Source organism: Pinus tabuliformis, chromosome 8 (genome assembly GCF_031772625.1).
Source record: "Pinus tabuliformis cultivar Carrire ecotype Pingquan chromosome 8, CPIR1, whole genome shotgun sequence".
Taxonomy (NCBI): domain Eukaryota; kingdom Viridiplantae; phylum Streptophyta; class Pinopsida; order Pinales; family Pinaceae; genus Pinus; species Pinus tabuliformis.
In genome coordinates, this window is record NC_142294.1 from 1,582,741,129 (window position 1) to 1,582,765,849 (window position 24,721).

At 40.8% G+C, this 24,721-nt stretch overlaps 1 protein-coding gene across 2 annotated transcripts in view; it reads right to left on the bottom strand.

The window, feature by feature from the left end:
* LOC149242105 (putative aldo-keto reductase 1) overlaps nucleotides 1-24,721 on the bottom strand; it is a 458,988-nt gene that overhangs the window by 63,632 nt on the left and 370,635 nt on the right. For both annotated transcript variants that reach the window (XM_089374177.1, XM_089374176.1), the window contains one exon: nucleotides 21,351-21,450. In XM_089374177.1, the coding sequence (XP_089230303.1) occupies nucleotides 21,351-21,450 (100 nt within the window). The remainder of the gene's footprint in view (nucleotides 1-21,350; nucleotides 21,451-24,721) is intronic.

Here is a 24,721-nt window from a genome sequence, read left to right on the forward strand (position 1 = left end):
CATAAGCTTGAACAGGAAGTTGTTCTTTATGCAGAGTTTAGTGTAGCTAACAGTAGACTGACTAAAGCTATGTGAAGACATTATCAGAGAGCATGAAGGGTATTGGACACTCTGTGTGGGCAGTGTGCAGAGTTGTAAAGACTCCTTCATAAGAAGACTGGTTGTCATTGATGTTGTAGCATGGAGACTACAGTGAAGCTATAAATAGATAGAACTTAGTAGAGAAGAGTTCTGGGAGCAGAACATTACTATCAGATGTGCTTTGACAAGATTGGGTCAGAACCCTTGGGGCTGGTGCCTCAGAAGTAAGTAGGATTGGAGTCCTTGGGGCTGGTGCCTCAGAAGTAAGAAGGATTGGAGTCCTTGGGGCTGGTGCCTCAGAAGTAAGAAGGATTGGAGTCCTTGGGGTTGATGCCTCAGAAGTAGGAAGGATAGGTGTCCTTGGGACTGGTGTCTCAGGAAATGAAAGGATTGAAGTCCTTGGGAGTTGGTGCTCCTAAGTCCAAGATTGGTACCTTGGCGAAATAGAGTTGGAGCTCTGGAGGTTGGAGCCTCACCAAAGTCCAAGTTGGTGCTTGGCAACTGATTGCAACCATCTATATATTGTATCTATTTTACTGCACAGTTTATATTAATAAAAGCATTTATTCTTGTTGTTCATCTAGTGTTCTGAATATATATGTTCTAACTGGTAAAATGATAGTCAGAAAAAGAAACACTGGTTCATCCCCCCCCTCAGTATTTCCAACAATGTTAGGTCTTGTAGCAGTTAAGTACGGAAGGGCTCCAATTATTGACCTGTAATGAGTTGCATCTACTGAAGGGGAGTCATCATCTTTGCTCAATTTGCAGTTTGTGGTCATAGGTGTGCTCATGGGTGCATAGTCTTCCATTCCATATCTTTTAAGCATGTTTTTTAGGTATTTGGCTTGAGATATACACAATCCTGCTCTGGTTTGAGATACTTGAAGTCCAAGGAAGTGAGATAGCTCTCCTATCATTGACATCTCAAACTCTTTTGACATGTTTTGAGAAAATCCATGGCTCATTTCATCATTATTGCTAGCAAAAATCAGATCATCGACATAAACAAGAGTAACTAGTAACTTACCTTCATCTGTCTTTATGTACAGATTACTTCCAGCCACTCCCTTTTTGAAGCCTTCTTATTGTAGATAGTGATCAAATCTTGCATACCAAGCTCTAGGAGATTGTTTCAACCCATATAAATCCTTCTTCAACTTACAGACTAAGTCCCTTCCTTCTGTTAGACCAAACCCTTCTGGTTGCTCCATGTAGACTTCTTCCTTGAGTTCCCCATTTAGAAATGTTGATTTTACATCCATTTGATAGATTTTGAAGCCTTTTGAGCAAGCAAATGCCAAGAACATCCTAATAGCTTCCATACGAGCTACAGGTGCAAATGTTTCTTCAAAGTCAATTCCTTCAATTTGTGAATAGCCTTTGCAAACAAGCCTTGCCTTGTTTCTGATAACTTGTCCATCTTCATTCATTTTATTTTTGAATACCCACTTGGTTCCTATTATGTTTTTGTCCTTTGGACAAGGTACCAGCTCCCATGTCTCGTTCTTCTCAATTTGGGACATTTCTTCTTCCATGGCCTTTACCCAATGAGGATCCTTGCTTGTGCAAATGTTTCTGGTTCTATCATGGATAGAAGAGCAATAACGTTTCTCTTTGGTGTAATTATCATCCTTCTTCGGGTTTGCATCCCTTCATCTCTATTGCCAATAATCTACTCTTCTGGATGATATTTCTGGAGAAACTTCATCTTTGAAGGGGTATGAGGTGGCTCTTTTTCCTCTTCTTCTTCCTGATCTATTTCTTGTTCTTTAGGTTCTTCTTCAATGAGAAGATCATCTTCATGTTCTTCAATTTCTTTTTCTGGAAGGTCTTCATCAATCTTTACATCATTGCTTTCCACTATTTTCTTTAGTCGAAAATTGTAGCACTTGTAGGCTTTGCTCCGTGTAGAGTATCCAAGGAATATCCCTTCATCAACCTGAGAATCAAACTTTCCTGGTGAGCCATCATTGATTTTTATGAAGCACTTGCTTCCAAATATCTTGAAATACTTTATTGAAGCAGATCTTCCTTTCCATAATTCATAAGGAGTTTTTTCACAATTTGGTCTTAATTGAGTCCAATTCAAGGTATAGACAGTTGTCCCGACTGCTTCTCTCTAGAATTTTGGCTGCAAGTCTGCTGCTAATAACATTGTTCTTGCCATTTCTTGAACTGTCTTGTTTCTTCTTTCAACTACCCCATTTTGTTGGGGTGTTTTGGCAACAGGGAATTCCCTTTTAATTCCATGAATATTACAGAACTCATTAAACTATTTTGATGTGAATTCTCCCCCTCTGTCTCTTCTGAGGCACTTAATTTTTTATTCTTTTTCATTTTCTACAAGAGCTTTTAGATTCTTAAAACACTCAAAAGTTTTAGATTTATATTTTATAAAATATATCCACATCATTCTAGTATAGTCATCAACAAATAACACAAAGTACCTTTCTCCTTGGAGTGCCTGATTTCTAGTTGGTCCGCACAAATCAGCATGGATGATCTCCAAGGACTTTGATGTAGAGAGCTCCTTGGTCTTGTGGCTGGTTTTGGTTTGCTTTCCATGTTGACATGGACCACATACTCCTTGATTTGGTTTGAATAGCCTTGGGATGTCTCGTACAACTCTAATCTTGCTGATATTGATCAGAGTTTCGAAGCTTGTAAGTCCAAGTCACTTGTGCCACAGCCAACATTCATCTGTTTGACTCAGGTAGCATTTATTTTCTTGAATCTTGTTCAGAATGTAATTGTTGTCTGGTGTTCTAACCCCTTTTGCCACAAGTTCCCCTAAGGAAGAGTTCCTTATTTCACAATCTTTGGTGCTGAAGAGAATCTTATGTCCATGATCACAGATTTGGCTGACACTTAGGAGGTTGTGTTTGAGCTCGTCGACTAGTAGAGCATCTTGAGCTTTTCCTTTCCATTGATAAGAGTAACAGTTCCTTTTCCCGCAATTCTGCCAGATCCATTTCCAAAAGACACATTTCCTTCCTTTTTTCTCAATGAGACAAACTTCCTTTTGTCCCTTGTCATGTGTCTGGAGCACCCACTATCCACAAACCAATGATTTTCATTATTTTGAGCATATAGAGTCAAGCCGCATTTATCTATGTTGGGTTTCTCACTACTTGCTTTTCTTCCTTTGAGTGGACAATTTTGTTCAAAGTGTCCATTATTGTAGCATAATGAGCAAATCAGATCAAATTTGGTCAAAGGATCAAACGAATTGAAGGTTTTGATTTGTCCCTGCCTTTTGGGGGCATATGGTTTGATTATTTGATCCTTTAGCTTTGGTGTTTCACTTCTGCGAGCCATGCAATGTCTGGCTTGATGACCAAAGTTTTTACAGTGAAAACAATGTCCAAGAAAGATAGTTTTGTACCTGTTGTAGTAGCCACAGTTTGAGTCAATTTCCTTCCTTGGAATTACTCCCGCTTCATTCTTAGGATTTGAGATGGGCCTTTGATGGAATACTAGTTTGTATTTGTTGTAGTATCCATGATTCGAATCCACATTCTTCTTTGGTTTTATTCTCTCTTCATTCTTTGGATCTGGGATGCGCCTTTGATGACACACTTTTTCTTCTTTTGGGTTGCTAGAAAGTGCATCGGCATAGCTTTTCACACTGTTCTTAGTGCTTGATGATTCTCCTTTAAAGCCTATTCCAGACTTGTCATGTTGAGGTTTTTGAATTTTTAGGATAGTCTCAAGTATTTGAGAGCTTTTCCAACCCCTTTTGACTTGCTCCAATTCCTTCCTCAGAGATACTATTTTAGCTTCACGTTCTTCGCAAGTCTCTTCTTTTTCTTTTAGCTTTGTTTCCAAGAGACCTTCTCTTCTTCTTGTTTCCTCGTTTTCTACCTTGAGAGAAATGATTTTATTCCGTAATTTCTCATTTTCTTCAATGGCACTTATTAACAGTTCATCTACATTTCCTTTTAGCCCTGAGTCATCTTCATTTGTGAATGCCATGAATAATGTTTCTTGGTTTTCATCATGATCACTTTCCTCATCTGATTTCCTTTTGATGACTACAAATTCATCCTCATCAGACTCATCTTGCTTAGAGAAGAAGTTCTTCTTATTGAACCCTTTCTTTTTGTGTGCCATTCTTTTAGAATTTCCTTCATCATCACTATCATGTTTATGAGGACATTTTGCAACATAATGACCTATTTTTCCACATTTGAAACAGAAAAGAGGGTACTTACCTTTTAACTTAGATCCTCTCTTCAGCTTTTGTACAAATTGAGCCAATTCGAATTCCACGTCGGAGTCATCACTACTGTCATTCCTTTCTTTCCCCTTCTTGGATTTTGAGGCCTTGAATGTTGCATCTTTGGAGCTTGGGCCACCTTTTCTCATCTCATAGGCAGTGAGGATTCCATGGAGTTCATCCATCTTGAGAGCATCTAGATCCTTTGCTTCTTCTATGGCGCTTATTTTGGAGTCAAATCTGTCTGGAAGAGATCTTAAGACCTTTTGAACAATGGTACTTTCTTCAATCTTTTCGTCCAATCCTTTAAGGGAGTTGACCACTTCAGCTACTCGAAGGAGGTATGCTACAATATCTTCTTCATCTTCCATCTTCAGACTTTCAAATTGCCTTCTGTGAGTTTGAAGCTTTGCCTTCTTGACTTTTGAGTCTCCATCGTATAAACCAACTAGCTTATCCCACATTTCTTTGGCAGAGTTACAATTCATTACTTTTGTAAACTCAAAATCAGTGATTCCACTAGTGATGGAGTTCAAGGCTTTTGCATTGGCAATGTAGGCTTTCCTCTCGTCTTGATCTGTTGGAAGAGTGGTAGGCATTTGGTACTCATGTTGAACGAAATGCCAGACTTTAGGTCCAAGGGACATTAAGTAGTAGGTCATTCTCTTTTTCCAGAACCCAAAGTTAGTGCCGTCGAACAGAGGAGGTTTTCTTGATGCTTCGTGATTTCTCATCATGACTACGAATCCTTCTTCAAGCTATTAGGCTAATATGAAGAAGCCCGCTTTGATACCAATTGTTGGAAATACTGAGAACGGGGGTGAATCAGTGTTTCTTTTTAATTGTTCTTGTTATTACCAAAACACACATATATATATGGAACACAGAAATATATCGCTGGAATTACTGCTTTTATTAACACAAATAGTGCAATAAAATGAATACAATATATATATATATATATATATATATATATATATATATATATATATATATATATATATATATATAACTGGTTACAATTAGTTGCCAAGCTCCAACTTGGACTTCAGTGAGGCTCCAACCTCCAGAGCACCAACTCTGTCTTGCAATAGTTCTGCACTTAGGAGCACCAACTCCCAAGGATTTCAATCCTGTTCAGTTCCGAGGCTCCAACCCAAACCTAGTAAAAACTGTTTTGCTGCAGTTCTTTGTTCTGCTGAGCTTCTCCTTCACTCCTATTCTCTTGCTTCGCCTGCCTCTCCTGACTCTGCTACCTCTACTGCCTCTCCTACCTCTACTGCCTCTGTTGCCTGTGCTGCCTCTACTGCCTCTCACACAGATGATCCACGACAACAACACATCTCTCCTTGTTTTTTTCTATTTTTATGTATTCCTGATGCCTCTGACTGTTCGTTTTCGCCTTCCACTGGCTCTTTGGCTTCTTCCACGCTTGCTTTAGCTTCCTCTGCGCTGTCTTGTCCTTTGGCTTCCCTCAACTCCATTGATTTGGCTTTTCGGTTTCCTCTGTGCTGGCTTTCCATTAAACTTTCTGGCTTTTCGGTTGCTGTGTGTTAAAACTGTAACACTGCCCCGTTTCTTCAATGATAACAGGCATCCACAGAGGCTTTACAGTGTAACGGACATGCCACATCCCAATCGCAATCGTCATTAGCTTGATTCAGCCTACTGAACTATCAGGAGCATTCCTTAGTGTATTTCTACCTCCAAACCCCATGCAAGCCAAAAATTCAATTACACAGGAAATATGAGCAAAAACAGGCAAACAGGCTAAAGGGCGGACTTCAAGAATCAATACACCCGCATCTATACTGTATCGGGTCCGCAGTATAATCGCAATCGACGCTCAAGACTTCCAGAGGTCCTTTATACATCGAGACCATGGCATCGCCGATGGCCGACGGCTGATCCTCCACTGGACGCGATATTATATTAAGCCATGTTATAATGTTTAATCAGGTCCACATGCTTTATCGCAATCAGCGCTTAACAGGAGAATAGCCCTTTGGGTATTGCGATGTGCGAGTCCCGATAGGGTGGATGCGATATGTCATTAAACCATAGCACATTGTTGCAGCAGGTCCCCATATATGTATCGCAGTCGGGGGTTTGGGGTGATTGCATATAGCCGAACCGCCGATTTCCATTGTCACCGATATTTATGCGTATGCCCGCTCCGATAGTGTATTCTGCTATAACTCTGTTTTCCGACTCCCAATAGTGTAAACGCCATATAACTAAGTCTTCCTACCTCCGATAGTGTATATGCCATATATGCATAGATTTTGGCCGTCGATAGTGTTAAAGCATATATATGGGTTTTTGGCCGCCGATAGTGTTGAAGCATATATATGGTTTTTTGGCCGCCGATAGTGTTAAAGCATACATAAATGGGTTTTTGGCCACCGATAGCTCCTGATAGTGTAAATGCACACATATATGTGATTTCTGCTCCCGATAGTGTATATGCAATCCATATGCTCTCCGATGGCTCTGATGGCTCTGTCTACTTCCTCCAATGGCTCTGTCTGCTTCCTCCGATGGCTTTGTTTGCTCTTCTGGTGGCTTTGTCTGCTCCTCTTGGCTCCTCTGATGGCTCTGTTTGCTCCTCTTGTTGCCCTGTTCTTCTTTGGCATATATATATGGCACCTCCTATAGCTATGTTTGCTTCCTTCGATGGCTCTATTTGCTTCCTTTGGCTCCTCGAGTATTGTCATATTGACATCAATGACAATCTATGTCAACACTTCAACATCAATGGGTGTCTCTAGCCCAACAGGGAGGTCAGTTGGGAGACCAGTTACTTACTTCTCAGTAACTGAGTTGCAGTGCAGTAGTGGGCAACACGATGCAGCTTGATGAGAGGAGGTGCAGTGCGGATGCAGTACTGGGAGAAAGGACTAGCAGCAACACGAATGCAGAGGGAGTTGTCGTACAGATGTAGCAGTGGCAGTGGCAGAACCATGGGTAGCAGTACAAGATGCAACAGTGCAGAGGATGTTGGGTAGGAAGGCCTAGCATCAGCATAGGTACCAATGCCAGATGATCAGAGTAATACTCAATGAGGAGTATTGCTAGAGCACAATCCTCACTAAGAGGGAGTGTTGATTTGGGGTAGCATCAAATGTGCTCTAGCCACGAAATTTGGTGGAGAGGTTGGGGCACATGAGATCTCCAATACCCAGAAAGGGTTTGGGCAGATTCTAAACAGATCAGGAGATATTAAAATAATTAATATTTTTAATGGAGTCCCTAAGTCTAAACTTAGGGAAAATAAAATATTAATGTGTATTAATATGAATCTGTGTTAGAATGGTCCAAAAGACATGGATCAAGCCAAATCTAATCTTAGCCGTTGATTAGGGACTTAATCTCGGCCGTTGAGATGTCAACAGGAAAAGTATAAGAGGAGGCTTGAGGGTCACTTGGAGAATACACCAGAGTGATCAGTCATTCTATTCTCTAGAGCAGGGTTTGCTAAGAGAGATAGAATCAGTGATCGGGAGAGCAGCTGAGGGGCATTGAGTACAGAGAAATAGAGAAGGCAGAGATTGTGCTGAGAGAGCAACGCAACAACCAAAGAGAGTGACGTAGAGTCAACAAAGGCTCACGCAAGGCCACGCAGAGGCAGCCAAGTGTTGCGCAGAGCACCAAAGAGACCAGCGTGTCTGACGCAAAGGCCTAGAAAGCTGACACAGGGCCTCCTCGGGCTGACACAGGCCAAGAAAGGCTAACACAAGGCCAACATCAAACAGAGAGGGGCTAACGCAGTCCAGATTGGGTAGACACTGGGGTTGCACAGCAGTTTTGTGCTAAGGAGCTGCCGGAAGGATTTTCCGGGGTTTCAGCCAGGGGATTTCTCTCAAACTGTGAGGTATAGCTGCTAAGAAAATTCTCTGTTGGGTAGGCCAGTTTTCGGCACCCAGATTATACTCTAATATTGCTTAATAAGAAAACCCTCAAATAATTGCACTAGTTTTCCCGCATTGGGTTTTTCCGGGTACATTGGTCCAAAAATAATGGTGTCATGTGGTGTGTTTGTTCTTGTTTCTTTTAGTTGTTGATCTGAAATATGTTGAGCATGCACTGGTGTTTATTTTCAATATTTACTTTGTAAATAACTTATTAAAGAAAAATAACAAGTAGGTAGGAATAAAGCAGAAAAAGTGCATGAAGGGTTTCTAAACTAAGTAAACTTGGAAACTTCAACAAGAGGCATGGTGGACGTTGCAGCAATGCGGGATGGCACAAAGGGGTTTGCAGCGGTGCAAGAGGCACAGAGGTGTTGCAGTAGCGCAGAGATTGCAGAGGGAGCACGAGATAACGACAGAGGCAGCTTCAGCATTAGGAGTGTTTCTAGCCTGACAGGGATGTCAGTAGTTGGGTGGATTAGTTACTTACTTCTTAGTAACTGAGTTGCAGTGTAATAGCAGTGAGCAGTAACACGATGCAACATGATGAGAGGGGGTTATAGTGTAGATGCAGTGTTGGGAGAAAGGACTAACAGCAGCACAAATGCATAGGAGTTGTCGTACAAATGTAGAAATGGTAGTGGCAAAGCCATGGGCAGCAGTACATGATGCAGCAGTGCAGAGGATATTGGATGGGGAGGCCTAGCATCAGCACAGGTACCAGTGTTGTATGATCAGAGTGATGTTCAGATGTGGAACATTAATAGAGCACATTCCTCACTAAAAGGGAGTGTTGATTTGGGGTAGCATCGGATGTGCTCTAGCCATGAAAATTGGTGTAGAGGCTAGATCACATGAGATGCCCAAGACCCAAAAATGGTTTGGGCAGATTCTACTCGGTTTAGGAAATATTAAAATAATTAATATTTTAATGGGGTTCCTAAGTCTAAACTTAGGAAAAATAAAATATTAATGGGTATTAGTATAGAACTGGGTTAGAAGGTTCTAAAGGACATGGATAAAGCCAAATCTAATCTTAGTCGTTGATTAGATATGTAATCTCGGTCGTTGAAGGACCAACAGGAAAAGTATAAGAGGAGGCTTGAGGGTCAGTTGGAGATACACCAGAGTGATCGATCATTCGATTTTCTAGAGAAGGGTTTGCTAAGTGAAATTGAATTAGTGATCAGTTTGCAGCGAGGGGCAGTGAGTACGAGGTAGAGAGGCAGAGACAGTGCCAGAAGACTAGCACAGAGGTAGAGAGGCAGATGCAGAGCCAGAGGGAGCGATGCAGAGGCAGCAAAGATTGTGCAAAGGCCAGAAGGGTTTGCGTCATCCACGCAGAGGATGCAGGAGTGATGCAGAGGGCCAGAGAGGTTGCGCAGAGCCTCAGAGAGCTGACGTAGAGGGTTTCAGGCTGATGCAGAGCCCAGGAGGGTTGACACTGAGCTTCAGATTGTGCTAGAGAGGGATTTCGTGGAGCAAAATTTCCGAATATCTGCTTCCGAAGAGAGGTATTTCTGTCAGATTTTGTATCTTTGTCAAGTGAGCCAGTTTGGCACCCAGTGTACTCAAAAAAGAGCTGCTTAATAATAAAACCCTCATAACTGCTGCACCAGTTTTCCCAAGTTGGGTTTTTCCAGGGACATTTGTCCAAAAATAACGGTGTCCCTTGTGTGTTTGTCTATTTCTTTCAGCTGATGATTTGTAGATGGTTGAGACTGTATTGTGTGTATTTTAGTATTTAGATGATTAAATAACTTGTTAGTAATTAAACAAGTAGGCGAAATAAACCAGAGAATACAGATAAAATTTCTAATGGGTAATATTTAGAAATTTCAACACCCTTCTCTCCATTTAGGGAGAGAAATCTATGGGTGGATTGACTTTTGCATTCTTTTAGTTTTCATTTTATTTGCATGCTTACTTGGAAATTTACACAACCTCATCATCACAATTTTTTTATTTAGATAAGTTTGCTACAATTTCACTTAAGCTTTGCATCCTCTATTTCATGTTGCTTTGAGCTACAAGTTGACACTTTACTTTAAGCAATGCATTCTTCACATGCAAGAACTTTATATTTCTAGCAAGCTTTAATTTAGTTTATTAGCTTCTTTCTATTTAGCTTGGCAAATTGTTTCATGATCACTTGAGTACATGTTTCATTTCTATGCTACATTGTTATCTTGAGTATTTAAGCATTATATCATCATTGTCTACTTGAAACAAGTTTTATTGTCAAGCAACTTACTTACATCATTTTAATTCGCTTGCAATCAATTGCACATGCAACAGTTGTAAGCTAACTTCCATTTATTTCTCCAATTGAAGTTATATTTGCAATTTATGTTGAGCACTCTTTCCTTATTTTGAAGCATTGCAAACCAATATTTCTTTGGAAAACTTACATGCATTCCGTAGCTTACATCTCTAATTCAATTAACCTCCAACTTAAGTTGGTTGTATAGACTTTAGGGACCCTCCACCCCTATTGACTCTTCATTGTGAGATCCGTATTTCCAATCAAGGATGAGGTCTGGGGAGAGAAATTCAATTGAAACTTTGTTTTAAAATACAACTAATAAAATAAACCAAGAGCATCTCTACATCACAATTTCACTTTACTTGCTATACAACTCTCTTATATATGTTATCTTGAATTTATTTGAGTCATATTTGCAAATATCATCATTTTCTCAAGAAGCATTTGCTTTATAGTGCAAGTATTTGGATCTTTTACTTTTGCAACAATTAGCTTTCTTGAGCTTGGAATATCCGTCATTGGTGCAACTCCATTTCAAGTTATTTCACATATTTGTTACTTTGATGGTCATTTTGCGCATGAGTAGTTGATGTCATTATCTTGTCATTTGAGCATTTACTTTCAAGTACTATCTCCATTATAGTTACAATTGACATTTATATGCTCATCTTGGTCTAACATTTGATCTTGCAGCATTGTGTATCATTGTATATTGATTTCATCTTTTCCCAAGCTATTGTTATTCACTTGAAGGCATTGGTCTGTACTTTGAATGTATCATTGAAATTTGCTCATTTATTCATATGCTTGCTAACTTCTTGAAAATAAATTATTTTTGACAAACACTCCACTTAACTTAATCTCTTGGAAACTCATATCATATAACGTTTCATCAAGGACCACCCCCCTTAGCTTACCTAGGAGAAAGTTTTAACGGAAAGAGTTGGGAATAGGTGACAGTCTCATCTCTTAGTTTTGCCACCAAACCACACCGTGAGGGGTTAAGAGCTTTTTTTCACTAACTTAGGTGTGTGTGCTACGCCGCAACAACAGTACTGAAAGATCCCATGGCATGGTAATCTACTCTCTGATATAGTGGAAGCCCATGGCTCCCAACGCACACCCTATAGATGCCAATATGGCCCTCTGGAGGGCTTGGACCCCATATAGAGAGACCAAACCCCAATATGAAGACCTACCTCCAATCCTGTATAAGATCCAATGCGTCTCCTCAACTTCCAATACAACAAATCATCAATGCAATTGAGTAAATGAGCTTACAAATCATGGGAGCAAGTGGACACGTCATAGTGGCATTCCCTTCCATAATGGGCTTTTGAGTGTACAGTTGTCTCCATGTTCAAGAAGGAAGTTAATTAAGGACCCTGTTACGTGGCTTCAACCTCTAAGGAAGTGACAAGTCCATGGTACATCCATCATGTGCCAGGTGCCATGTGATATAATGATGGAATGGAGTGGGGCAATAAAGAAAGGCTCCAAGCCACATACCATAGTTGTTAAGTTATGGTATGTTCTATGCTTATAACAGTTTACTTCTTTTTATTATATTCCACCGATTAGCAATCACATGTACATAAAGTAAAGTGCAGATAGAACATTAAACGATCGACAGAAAACAAGCCAAGACAAGAGACACAAGATGTGGCGGCTAGCCAGGGACAAACCCCACAATGTGTGGGGAAACCCTTTGATCAAATCTTCTTTTATCTTCAATAATTCAGCAGAGAGAAATAGTACAATAAATCTGATTCATATCAGCAGTAGCAAACCCTAGATCAGTAGCATCAGCATTAGCGGCTTCATTATCAAACTAGGGCAGACCATATCTCACAAATCGACAGTCGGATTGACTTCATTCCACCACCAAAAGTTTCAGCTTCCAGAGGAGGTTCAGATGAACCTACAACGTAGTTTAGATGAAGAGATCTTCTAGGCCACGCAAGTCAATCTTTACTTCTGCAGTTGCAGCTTCAGTTTCAGTAGTTTCCGGCTTCAAACTAGGGCAGTCGATATCTTGCAAACCGTTTGTCGGATTGACTTCATTCCACCACCAAAAGTTGCAGCTTTCAAAGGAGGTTCAGATGAACCTACAACTCAGTTCCAAAGAGGAGATCTTCTAGGCCACGCAAGTCAATCTTTACTTCTGCAGTTGCAGCTTCAGTTTCAGCAGTTTCCGGCTTCAAACTAGGGCAGTCGATATCTTGCAAACCGTTCGTCGGATTGACTTCATTCCACCAGCAAAAGTTGCGGCTTTTAAAGGAGGTTCAGATGAACCTACAGCGCAGTTCCAAAGAGGAGATCTTCTAGGCCACGCAAGTCAATCTTTACTTCTGCAGTTGCAGCTTCAAATTCAACAGCTTCCGGCTTCACATGTGTGAGAGAGAGAGACCCATTTCAGCGCAGTAGAGAAGAGACTCATATCTGCGCAGTAGAGAGAGAGAGATGTGATGAGATGAGTGAGTCCAAATGAGGAAAAGTCCTCTTATATTTATACACAACGTTGGTGGGTGAATAGATGCGACTGTTGGGCTTCTGAGCCTACATGAGTTGTAGGTCGGCTTGATAATAATTCCATAATCAAAATAAATTCATATCTCCATGAATACTTATCGGAATTGGATGATCTTTATATCAATCCTACACCTCTCGACGAGAGGAATCTAATAAAAATATTATCAGCCATGAATAAGATGACCCACATGAAGTTTTGCCCTGGTTGCCAATTTTAACACTCCCTCTCAACCATGGAGAACTTCATCTGCAATCTGTCTATCGGTCGTTACTATTCATCCATCAAATGCACTGCCTTGTACAGCCTGACCCTTGCCCTGCTCTGCTCTATTTTGCCTGTTCTGCTTTGTCTTGTTCTGCCCTGCACTGATCTGTACTGTTTTGTTCTGTTCTACTCTGCTCTTGCATTGTTCTGTTCTACTCTGCTTTTGTCCGAATTATGAAGAAGAAGAAATGATCGAGGATGTATCATACTGACTCAAAGTCAGTCTCAGAGTATGTACCACTGGTCCTAGACCAGTCTCAACCAACCCAAAGTCAGTGTCATAGTGAGTACAACTCCAATGGTCCCAGACCAATATCATCCTCCACTGACTCAAAGTCAGTCTCAGAGTATGTACCACTGATCCCAGACCAGTCTCAACCGACCCGAAGTCAGCGTCATAGTATGGTACAACTCCTACCACTGGTCCCAGACCAGTATCATTGATCCCAGATCAATGGAGGTCATCCTAATGTAGGGAGTACGGTAGTTACAACGATGCGTCCATCGATACTACTATGGTCCCTAACTTCATTTCCCTGCTCATTGATCAGATTAGAGGTACTTCCCATGAGTCCCAGACTGCATGGGTAGGATGCCTCGACAGGAGAACTAATCAATCCTGTCCTCACAGGAGAACACATCAATCCTGCTACAATTGCCATGGAGAACACATCAATCCAGGCTGCCATGGAGAACACATCAATCCAGGCCTCACAGGAGAACTAATCATCCTGCTACACAGGATAGCGAATCATCTTGTTCCACAAGAGAGCGAATCATCTTGTCCCACAAGAGAGCGAATCATCTTGTTCCAGTGTGCACCACCAGGGGAGGGTGAGTCACCCTGTGGTCATATGTTGCTCCAGTAGGAACCGCAAGCCCTCAGAGCTCCCAGAGCTCAATGTATGCAACATGCAGGACCCTTGTACAAGGGTTTCTTGCCGACTCCAAGTCGTTTGGGAAAATCACAGATTAGATCTTTCCTCGGGGCTTTGACAAGGTGTATCACCCTGTACATCATCTTAATGTGATGGAGCTTCCTTGCTCATCGACTACCATATCCCAGATGATGTCTATCTGCTGGAGCAATTGACGAATACGGGATTCCTCAATAATCGAATCCCACCTCTGGTTGTTACAGAGAATCACAGTGGTATCCAATGTAAATCCAAACAGCTCACTGAAGAGCTTTCGCAACCAGACTGCCTCACACGAGGTTATGCTAGCAACAATATATCCTACTTCGGCGGTGCTCAAAGCCACCGACTTCTGCTTCCTGCTCATCCAGGATATCGAAGCAGATCCCAAGGTGAAATAGTACCCGGAAGTGCTCTTACGGTCCACCACACTGCCTGCCCAATCAACATCAGTATATCCAAGTAGTCTCATATCTCTGGCAGTGTATCTTAATCCATGAGAGATTGTGTCCTGAAGACATCTCAGAAGATTCCTGGCATCAATCCAGTGAGGCTCAACCAAATATGAGCTCACAATGCTAACTGCAAAACATATGTTCGGACGGAGGTTCACCAAGAACATTAATGCGAATGAGTTTGTGAAACTCAGAGGCATTTCCCAAGTCTGGTCCGACATCACTACCATATAACTTCTAAAAGTTAAGATCCTCGAGGTAGTCACAGGCTTGAAGTCCATCATACCGGATCTTTCCAATATCTTTACCACATATTTTCCTTGAGATAGGAAAATTTCCCTTGGCTTCTGCCACACTTTAAGTCCTTGGTCCTTCATTTCAAATTCAGAAGCCATCTCCCTCTTACATTTGTGAATGAGAGGGTTTGCACCTGTTAGAAAGAGGTCATCCACATACAACACCAGTATGAGAGGCTTGTCATCTTCAACCTTAACGTAAAGGTTAGGATCAGCTTCACTCCTAGTGAATCCCAACTTCATCAAGTAGCTATCGATCCTCTCATACCATGCTCGGGGTGCTTGCTTCAGCCCATAGAGAGCCTTCTTCAACCTGCATACATGAGATTTTCAATCATAAATCTCAAATCCTTCAGGTTGCTCCACATAGACCTCTTCTTTGATAGAACCATGCAAGAACGTGGTCTTAACATCCATCTGATGTAGGTTCCATCCTTGTGAAGCCACAAGGGCTATGATCAAGCGGATGGTCGTATATCTGGCAACAGGTTCAAATATCATAGTCTATACCTCCCTTCTGGGATAAACCACGAGCAAAAAAATGAACCTTATACTTTTCCATACTTCCATTTGCTGCATGCTTTATCTTGTAAAGGCATTTTGAAGTAACAATTGTCTTGTCCAGGGTCTGGGAACTACTTCCCAGACATCATTCTCCATAATAGACTCATATTCTATGGTCATAGCATCCTTCCATAGTTAATGCTTGATGACATCTGAGAATGATGAAGGTTCATTTTGTATGATCGTGCTCATGATGGTCAGGTATCCCTGATACCTGTTAAGTTTCTTACTTTGATGGAAGGTTCCTCGGGGTGCAGCATGTCCTTCAGCATCATCAAGTATCCCCCTAAGCCATGAAGGCCTCTTCCTAGAAGAGGAAGGCTCATGTGGAGGAGGATTAATCGGATCCATGGGTTCTTCTACATCAAGCATTGATTCATCATCCTTTTCTTTCGATTCCCTGGTGTCGGCTTCTTGAGAGCTCCTCAAAGTCAGAAGATTGTTCACCTTGCTGAGAGCCATATCTTCGTCAAAGGTGACATCATGACTAATTATGACTTCCCTTTGACCGGCTACATAGATTCTATAGCCTTTAGTATTTTCACCATAGCCCACGAAAATTCCCTTCTTTCCAGATGCTCCCAATTTATTTCTTTTCTCTTTCGGCACATGAAAGTATACAGGGCTTCCAAAAATTTTAAAATGAGAAACATCAAGTTTCTTACCGGTGAATTTTTCTTCAGAAGTCTTGGAACCCAATGCTTGATGAGGGCATCGATTTTGTACATATACGGCAGTGTTTGCAGCTTCAGCCCATAGAAACTTCAGAAGTCTTTGATCATGTAGCATGGCCTGGACAGCTTCCATCATCGTGTGGTTCTTCCTTCCCACCACACCATTCTGCTCAGGAGTATGTGGTGTAGAAGTCTCCCTCTTAATGCCAACCTTAAGTATGCCTGAGTAAACCAATTGTAATATATCGGAGGTCTTGCTTTGGCTTGAGGGGAATGGTCCCCTTTTGAGCTTTCCTTCGGCACATCCCGGACATACACCTTCTTTCTCTACTTGGAATTCAGGCATCCCTGTTACCATCTGTCTTACATCGGGTAGAGCTTTGTAATAAAGGTGGGCAAACCTCCAATGCCAAAGTTTGGACTGAAGAGATGTGTCATCAGATATGACACCTAGCGGACTTCCATCGACCTGATATAGTGAATCAACACTAAACCCAAGAGTAAAGGCATCTTTAACATTATATACATACCTTGCCATTGCTGAAGGTCACCTTGTAGCCTCTATCTTCCATTGCCAAGATGGACACCAGGTTCCTTTTGAGGTCAGGTGCATTTAATACATCCTGGACTTTCTAGCCTTCTTGAATGGTTGTCCTCTTCCTCGATCTCCAGCTCTCCTCTTACCTTTGCTGTTGAATTTGTCATTCCTTTGATTTGCCATCAGAGGGATTTTGATCATCGTCCCGGTGTGAGTCCTTTCTTCTCTTTGCATGAGAAGAAAAGGCAGTAGGAGGACCTTTAGGCATGGGCATTTCTTGCACTTCTTCCCTTGTTTCTTCTTGAATGCATCTAGCCATTAATTCCTTGAAACCATGAATTACATTATAGTTCAGAAGAGTAGTTTTGAACACGTACCATTCGGATGGTAATCCTTCAAGAGTCATGAGTGCCATTTCCCAGTCTATCGTAGATTTCCTTGGAGGTGTCCAGTTCAGAGATGTAGGACACCAAGTGCTTGTCGATAGAGTCCCGGATGATCTTCTATTTTGAATTCTTCGATTTTCCATTTGTTCCATGCAACAGCGGATGCATTTGATGGAGGCTCAACAATATTGCCTCTTACATGGTCCAACACTCCTGGATCTTCTAGGGTTAGATCGATAGACATCTTCCATGCGTGATAGTCATCTTTCTCACGGAGCTTGTCTTCAGCAGGAAAGAGTGTTGAGGACCCCATAGTTCTTTTAGGATAGCCTTGCCAATCTTCTCTTCGATGATTGCTCTTGCTCTTGCTCGGGCTCTGTCTTCACCTCAGCTCTGATACCATGTTAAGTTATGGTATGTTCTATGCTTATAACAGTTTACTTCTTTTTATTATATTCCACCGATTAGCAATCACATGTACATAAAGTAAAGTGCAGATAGAACATTAAACGATCGACAGAAAACAAGCCAAGACAAGAGACACAAGATGTGGCGGCTAGCCAGGGACAAACCCCACAATGTGTGGGGAAACCCTTTGATCAAATCTTCTTTTATCTTCAATAATTCAGCAGAGAGAAATAGTACAATAAATCTGATTCATATCAGCAGTAGCAAACCCTAGATCAGTAGCATCAGCGTTAGCGGCTTCATTATCAAACTAGGGCAGACCATATCTCACAAACCGACAGTCGGATTGACTTCATTCCACCACCAAAAGTTTCGGCTTCCAGAGGAGGTTCAGATGAACCTACAGCGCAGTTCAGATGAAGAGATATTCTATGCCACGCAAGTCAATCTTTACTTCTGCAGTTGCAGCTTCAGTTTCAGCAGTTTCCAACTTCAAACTAGGGCAGTCGATATCTTGCAAACCATTCGTCGGATTGACTTCATTCCACCACCAAAAGTTGCGGCTTTCAAAGGAGGTTCAGATGAACCTACAGCGCAGTTCCAAAGAGGAGATCTTCTAGGCCACGCAAGTCAATCTTTACTTATGCAGTTGCAGCTTCAGTTTCAGCAGTTTCCGGCTTCAAACTAGGGCAGTCGATATCTTGCAAACCGTTCGTCGGATTGACTTCATTCCACCACCAAAAGTTGCAGCTTTTAAAGGAGGTTCAGATGAACCTACAGCGCAGTTCCAAAGAGGAGATCTTCTAGGCCACGCAAGTCAATATTTACTTCTGCAGTTGCAGCTTCAAATTCAACAGCTTCCGGCTTCACATGTGTGAGAGAAAGAGACCCATTTCAGCGCAGTAGAGAAGAGACTCATATCTGCGCAGTAGAGAGAGAGAGATGTGATGAGATGAGTGAGTCCAAATGAGGAAAAGTCCTCTTATATTTATACACAACATTGGTGGGTGAATAGATGCGACTGTTGGGCTTCTGAGCCTACATGAGTTGTAGGTCGGCTTGATAATAATTCCATAATCAAAATAAATTCATATCTCCATGAATACTTATCGGAATTGGATGATCTTTATATCAATCCTACACCTCTCGACGAGAGGAATCTAATAAAAATATTATCAGCCATGAATAAGATGACCCACATGAAGTTTTTCCCTGGTTGCCAATTTTAACAATAGTACAAGTGTAGATGTGATGAGGGAAGCCCACACTTGGATGTATAGATGTAAGAGGGAACAATCGTGGTACATGAGTTACCCTGGCCTTTCCTTTTCCACCCTTCTTCATATGTCTTTTGCCATTTTATTGATTTTTCTTTTTTAATTGCTCGGGGCTCCAGGGATGAGAGCATGATGTGAATGATGCAGCAATGAATACCCCCTTTAGGTTGGGCAGTTCATCACCCACTAGGAGTTGGGACAATCATGGGTTCCTTAATGATGCAGGGGGCCAATATAGGGGCCCTAGGAACCAAGGTAATGGCCATAATGATATGGGGTAGATCTCATGATGGCTTTTGCCCACATGCTAAATTTGAATGTCCCTGCCATCTTTTGCATTTTACGGTACAATTCTTGCTAAGAGTGGCCAAATTATGCTTTTTAGTTTTTTTTAGCTGCATCAACCTCTAGTGCATCGTTCCAAGCTCGACCCAAAGTATGAACAAGGGGAGGAGGAGGCTAACTCCTTGTGAACCCAATGGAAAAATGTGGAACCGGATGGGAAATATGTGAAAAGGGGTCATAATGAGTGGAGGGGAGTGATGTATGTGATGTTGAGAAGCGGGACCACGCGGCCAGAATCAGGATTTCCCATGTAGTGCCACTCTTCAGTAGGCAATAAAGGAGATTCCATGGGACTAAGATACAAAGTTAACCACCAAGTTGGACAAGGGGACAAGAGTACAGACCAAGCCCATTCTTTTTGCTGAATCCCCCCCACTAATCCACGCCTAGGAGTGTCTGTGATAAGTAAGAAAAAATACCCAACTACATAGTGAAAGCCATACCTTCGGGGTTGGAAGGCCCACCTTCAAACATACGATCATAACAGATGGGAGAGGGAGCATAATGGCTGGCTCAAGTGGCAGAATTGGCTACAAGGGGCTACTGGCTGTCGGCTGAGGACCATCTAGGAGAAAAAATTCACCTATGGGCATCACCCACAGGTGGTGGATAACAAGCCCTCTTCTACTCTATCATCCACATTACATTTCAACAGTTACTTGTCATTTGTCTAATGTACAAAGACAAATTTTGGTTTTTGTACTCATATTGTCATCTATGTTCCAGCGGCCATTGTGCTTAAATGGTGAAATACATGAAAATTGAAATCGATGTTGTTCTATATCTTCTCTATTTTTATCTAAAATTTCTCTATCTTTATAATAGCACAAATATTATATTTTTTATTTTGTCATTTTCCTATTTTTTGAGATTTCCATTATTTTTTAAACCTGTGTCTGCAAACATTTCTATTTAACTGTTCTGTGAACATAGGATGTGTATCATGGACACTTCAAATGGAAATTATGAAATGCTCAAGAGATACTCAAAGAACAAACTACTAGAAAGAGTTTGGTATGAGATCCTCAAACAAACATGGGCAAGACTATGAGCAAGTGGCTAAGGGAAGCAATTGTACAAGAAGTGACATGAGCTTATCTCTTTCCTTCAAGGGATAGGCTATTGATAAGCACAAGTCTCTAGATGAAAAGACAACAGTTGAGATCTTGAGAAATAAGTTGTGATGCAAAACTAGCGAAGAAAGGCTGAGAAAAAGTAGACTTAAATACCTGTTTATTCAACAAAGTTGCCCACTTGTGACAGATTCTGGCACTGACTGTAAATGAGCTCTTGGAACATGTGCCTCCACTTTTCGATGCTAAGGAAATTCCATGGAATTAATGATGTTCCCAAAAAGTGAGCCTAAAAGTAAAATGTCTTGGGGAAGAGCAAGTGTCATTTGACAATTTCGAATTTCTGGGTTGAAATATTTGTATGAAAGTCAAATGTGGGCACTCGGCTAGGTAAGCTTGGGAGAGATATTAGCACAAAAAATTGTAACTGACCTGCTAGAGATGTGCAATAATTGTCATAGCAGCTATGTAATAGATAAGAATGTACCTTTGATGAAAGAATAAGTCGGTAACCCATTGGTTAACAGTGCGTAATAAACATTTGGATGGGCAGGTAGTAGTTATGGTTTGTATGTAACACAAAAAGGATCAGCAGGCTAGTTGGTGAGATGTGAGCATTTCAGACTGACTGCTTGGATATGTATATGGAAAGAAAATGAATGATGTTCTGCATGAGAGGCAGGGTTGGTTTGATGCAAGTGTTAGTAACCTCACATATTTTATCTTTAACATGATAAGCTGTGTTTCTTTCACATCTGAGCTCTTAATATTTTAATTGACGACATGCCTTACCTACTTGTACGCTCATGAAGCATTTCCTAATTCAAGATATATCAAGTAGGGCATTTACAATTCCAAGAAACAAAACATGATGCCGGTTGTTAATACTAATCCACTATTAGATTATGTAGCTAAATCAAAAGGCTTTGATTTGCAATTTCCATTTTTTGGTCAGACCATTACAAATAAAATTCGAGTTCTCTATTTGACAGGAACTGAAGATCAATAATTTCATCAGAGCTATTTAACACACATGGTTATTAAAACTATAATAATAAAAATGCTGATTTCTCTTATAATGGAGTATAAATGTAAATGTTGGGATTCATTCAATCCAATTTGAGGACATTAAAAGCTTACCAGTCTACTATCACCCTCATGTAAGCTTTCAACAATTGCTTTCCCAGCAAAAAATCCACGTCCTAGAGGACTATAAGGTACAATTCCTATTCCCAACTCCCTGTAAAATGTCCAGAAGAGATAGGGAGAGATGCATGATTAGTGGTTCAAAAGTCAAAGAAACATACATCAACCATACAGGCCAAGATAAAAAAGGGTATCTACCCTATAAGCTCACATATTTATATGTCACTTTTCTCATTGCCATGTTGATTCTTTCTACTAGATGTTAAGTAGCATATGTTGATTCCCTATTTCTTCAATGTTCCTAAAGTATTCAACTAAGAGAAGAACAAACACATTGCCATAATAACAAGACAGTTAAGTGGTGGATAAGTCTAGTGCTCAACTTTCAAATTTCATCTTATGATCTAGGCTCATAACATGCTAGCAAATACTGTATCCTTGAAGGAATACTGATAACAAAAGAATAATGTGAGCTTCTGTCATTACTAAAAATTGTCCATTGGGAAGTTAGTCCCAGGGGGTTAGAGAACATCCAGATTCATTGTCCCTATACAATGAACCTCTCACGTGCAGATTAGTGCTCACTAATCAGAGGGGAGAGACCTTAAGGTAATCTCATTGTTCAAAATAGTGAAAATATGTAAGTGATGATTTCAAATCAAAGAGAAAAGAATGTAGGTCCACAATTGAACATTGTAGATCCACTTACAAATTCTTCAAATCTGCTCCAAAAACTTCAAATCCAATGATATTAGAATTCAGAACTTTTATGTGACTGCCGCCAAGTCCAGTGGACAATGAAAAGAATATGGAAAGAGGAAAAATCAATGAGGTAATCTAAGATTAAATCCTGTTGATTTATAGGATCCTAAGATATGAATCATTAAAGAAAAAAGAGCTGGAAGATTAAAATCCAGGTGTCAGCAGTTTTACCACACATTGCATGGTGGCTGTGTCACAACACTCCATGGCCACTTGGCAATTGTCAAAACACAATACATGAGCGTATCCTGGAGAACAGACATCACTGATCATACATCTGTGATCATTAGAAATTTATTGGTTGTGATCTATGTGGCATTTCATGGACACACATACCTTTTCGAACATGGCCCTTGTCATTCACCGAGGAACCCCGAGATTTCCTAATAATTGACTGTTCTTGCAAGTGTGTATTGCCTTCATGTAAAGTTATGATGCAAAAAGAACCATGCCCCTGGTAATATTTTTCATCACATTTCTCACTGCCTTCAGCATATGGATGATTTCCTTGGTGGCGTACATCATTAGGAGGGTGTATCACATCGCCCCTTTCTCACCCCATGCAGCATCCTGGTCATAATTTGAGCTCCAACAGCTTTGTCATATATTTTATTACTCTTGTAGACACATGACATGTATTTAGACACTTCCTAATAGAGACTGCACAAATTTTAGGCTATTTGTGATAAATTAACGGTTTTTCCTAAGTCTAGACTAAGGTTTCCAAGATTAATTGTTTAAAAAGATCATTATCTTCACTTTATTTTCGATGCCTTGCCTATTTTGGCTATGAGCCCTGTTTTAATAATGTTCATCCATACGGCCTGTTGACCCTGCCGCCTACACCTATCTACAAGTCAGTGAGAAAAGCCTTCAACCCCACAAGGTGTGGTTGGTGGCAGGGAACTCAGAGAAGGGGCTGTCACACTGAATCCCTTCTCTCTCTGTTTAAGCTATCTCCTAGGTTAGCTAAGGGGGGTGGTCCCTGTTGAACCTGCAGCCTACACCTACCTACAAGTCAGTGAGAAAAGCCTTTAACCCCACAAGGTGTGGTTGGTGGCAGAGAACTCAGAGAAGGGGCTGTCACACTAATCCCGACTCTCTCCGTTTGAGCTATCTCCTAGGTTAGCTAAGGGGGGTGGTCCCTAATGAAAAGTTAAGTTTAAAAAAGATGTGAGTTTCTACGAGAATTGTTAAAGTTAAATAGATTATTTCTTTAAGATTTATAACCAAACCTAATATGAGGAATAACCATAAACACATAAGATAAGAATGAAATACATAAACAACCAGTGCCTTCAAAGTATTGCTCTTTAAGAAATGGAATTGTTTTTTTCTTTTGCTTAGAATGAAGTGAAATGCTTTCAAATAAAAGCCCAAATAACCTTGGACTTGGGTTTCCAAATGGAGAAGGGTTACTTAGCCTATGCTTCAGCTCTCTTTCTTCAAACTTGAATTGCCTCCAAGAACACCTGTAGGAAAATAAGAAAAAGAGTTTTCATGCAAAATATATAGGAACTCAAATGCTAGATAAAACCAATATGCACACAAATGAAAGAAGAAAATATATGATATTTTTTTAAGATAGAAAAGAAGCAAAGGGCTCATGAAACCCCCTCTTAAATAAATCTCTTGATGTCTTATGAGATTGTTGGCTTGAACAACTTGTGGGATCTTTGATATCCTTGGAGGTGACTATTCCAACCAAAGAAGTTCTCACACTCCAATAGAGTTGGCAACCTATCCTTTGAACACAAAAATGCCTACAAACCAATTGTTAGTGCAAAAGAGACTTGGCATATAGAGACCAAGTTGAGCTTGTCATTCAACCGAAAATAACAAGCTACAACAAGAGCTCAAAATATACCAAGCCCAAAGGAGATTTGAGATAGCTGCAAATCTCTCCTCCCTAGACAATAATGCCCTCAGGCAAATGCACAAAAAAAACAACTAGATAGCAATGTAAAATCAAATGAATAATAACATCAAATGACACAAGTATACCTCATCAACCAAAGAATGCACCACAAGAGAAGCTAGTAACCCCAAAGACTTTTATTTATTTATATGAAAGATGAATACAAAATCCAGCAGAGGCTCCGCAAGCCCAACAGCTCGTTCTATCGATACAAATGAGAGCTCAAGACTCATATAAATAAGAAAATGGGAGATGATCCCAAGGAAAATTCCAATGACAAGTGGAGATGGATTGACAATCCCAATGTAGAAAATCAAATCACAAGTGGCAAGATGACTGGCTGTAGGTGGAAAACTTGACTCCTTGACTGTCCATCAAATATCCTCAAATCTGTTGTGTGTTTGGCTGCCTCTAAACTGCTGTTGACACCTCAAACAGTCAAGCCAACCAACTGCTGTGTAAGCTGTTATGAAGATCTGCGTGTAGCTGTTATGGTGATTGTGTATTGACTGTTGTTAACTGTGCGTATAGGTTGGCTTCATTTGCTGCGGGTTCCCTTATGCTGGCTGCTTGGTGCATGTGTACAGTTTGGTGGAGATATGTCCTTGATTTCATGCATTTAAATGATCTTTCCAAATCTGCGTTGAGATGCCTTGCTATAGCGTTGATCTCTGACCGCCAACGT